This window comes from Micropterus dolomieu, linkage group LG01 (genome assembly GCF_021292245.1).
Source record: "Micropterus dolomieu isolate WLL.071019.BEF.003 ecotype Adirondacks linkage group LG01, ASM2129224v1, whole genome shotgun sequence".
Classification (NCBI taxonomy): domain Eukaryota; kingdom Metazoa; phylum Chordata; class Actinopteri; order Centrarchiformes; family Centrarchidae; genus Micropterus; species Micropterus dolomieu.
Window position 1 is genome coordinate 6,226,542 of NC_060150.1, and position 2,141 is coordinate 6,228,682.

The 2,141-nt window shown below is 37.9% G+C and overlaps 1 protein-coding gene across 1 annotated transcript in view; it reads left to right on the forward strand.

Annotated features, from left to right (window-relative positions):
• LOC123973665 (collagen alpha-1(XXVIII) chain-like) overlaps window positions 1-1,296 on the forward strand; it is a 47,170-nt gene extending 45,874 nt beyond the window's left edge. Inside the window, exons 35-36 of the mRNA XM_046053871.1 lie at window positions 1-61; window positions 243-1,296. The exon at window positions 1-61 is cut by the window's left edge and continues 134 nt beyond it. Coding sequence (XP_045909827.1) covers window positions 1-61; window positions 243-250 — 69 coding nt within the window. The 3' untranslated portion in view covers window positions 251-1,296. The remainder of the gene's footprint in view (window positions 62-242) is intronic.
• The last annotated feature ends 845 nt before the right edge of the window (window positions 1,297-2,141 follow it).

Genomic DNA, 2,141 nt, shown 5'->3' on the forward strand with positions numbered 1-2,141 from the left:
GAGAACCGCTTTGACACAGAGGAGGAGTGCAAGAGGACGTGTGTGATCGCCAGATCCACCGGTACACCCCCATGATTCATCCCTGCCATATTAATGTCATTTATGTCATTCACACCTAGCCTGTCCACCAGCAAAACTGTTGCTTTATTTCAATTTTTATGCAGTTTTACTTGAATGAAATGAGGATTTTATTGGTTCCAAATGCTTTAGAGTATTGACTTTTTCATGTTTTTTTTTTCCAGGGGGCTGAGTGAAGGCATCTGCCATACATCTGCTGTAGATGCTTCAAGGAGGGGCAGCTAATACCAGCCATTTTTCACAGGGTTATGTAACGTTACAGCATAATTCTCAGGCATATACGTATACAGAATATACGTACACTGATGTTCCATATCACTGTCACATTTCACTTCCTGTCTTTGTGCCCCCTCCTGTAGCACTTATTGTAAAATGATCCTGCTCGAATTACAGTGAAAGAGAGCCTAGCTTTGAAAGATACCTCCATTGTTTTGTTGTTGTTTTTTATATCATCATCTAACGCAGGAGATACTCCATCACTCCTACTCAGGAATACAGAAGAGCACTCTCACTGTGTGAGCCCGGTGTCCCGGGAGATTACCACACCTATGGAACATGATAATTTCTTTCACACGCTATGAGTGCTGCAAAGATTGTGGAAAACCTGACTGTTTGCTCAACATGACCAGTTATATTGTTGGAGCCTAGTCAATGTTAGAATCATAGATCACGTCAATCGTAGTATTTTCTTTACTCACGCAATCACTGTAGAGTATATTAGTGCATAATTACAGGAGCCAATAACACGGGGCAGAAATGAAGCCTCTTCTTACTTATTTCAGCAAAATATAGTTTCTTTTTTATATATAAAAATGACTTATGCTCTGTAACTAAACAGAATCATTTGTGGATATGAATGTGTTTTTTTATTATTATTATTACTGAATGAAAATGTGATGTTTTGTGTTTACATTGTTTCATTTCTTTCTTACCACTAACTGTCTATATTTGTCCGAGCAGTATTCTCACAACATAACACTGATGGACGGACACACATGTTCACACACACTGCCCTCTACTGGGTAACACATGCTGATGTAACTGAAGTTGGTACTAAACATCAAGTTACTATATGAGCAGCATTTTACTTCCATTGTTGAGCAACTGGTCTGTCATTATGTTACCCAGCTGTACTGACTGTATAAATCCATTTTGTACTGCTTATTACACGGTCAACATTTGATGTCAAACTTTTTTAATAAATCTGATCTAAACTAATTTATAGAGGCTGAAAAGAAGGTGTTCTACTTTATAAGGGCTTTATTTTTTCCCCCATAATAATAAAACAAGTAGCAAATAGAACCAAAATGTCCATTTTCAGAAAAAGAATAAAAATGATGATAAGAGTGATTGTATCTCTAGCGAAGAGTGCTTCATTTTTTCAATAGCTAATAATCCTGGGCTTGCCATTAGCATTATGTTTTTCCTCTTAAATTATTAAAGGTTAAAGGAGATTCAACCCAATACTGATATTAATTTTATGTTATCATTATTTCAAGATGCTGGGAGGGTCCAAAGAAAATAACACCAGGGATTTTTAGAAAAGCCCAATCATTTTTATACAGTCCCTAAATGCTGGACAAAACGTATTTATGTTTAAGAACTTTGCTTTGTTTATCTACTGTGGCTTTAGGGAAGTGGCAGAGCTTCCTTACGCAGGATCTGCTCTCCCCTTCTGCTTAGATTACATGTTAGACACTCCTCGACAAGTGGCGTAGTCTGATCTATCTTTAGTGCTGCCCAGAGGAGAAATGTTACCTAACTCTACACACTCCACACACTTTATCAGGCCACAGAAATAAGACTTAACAATGTTAAGATCCTATTGATCCAGACACGTCGCTGATGGCCTTCTTTAATTGGCAATTTTAACATTTTGCACTAATATGTGTGGCTGTGAGCAAATTGACACCATTTATCTTCAAGAAGAAAGAAAACACAGAGTAAGTATGTTCAGCACTGAAGTGGTCTCAGTGATTGAAGTGTGTTTCAGGTTTTTAACTGCAGAGCAGCACACACAACCAAGCAGCTGGACCATAATACACCCCACAGGGAAAAGGGAG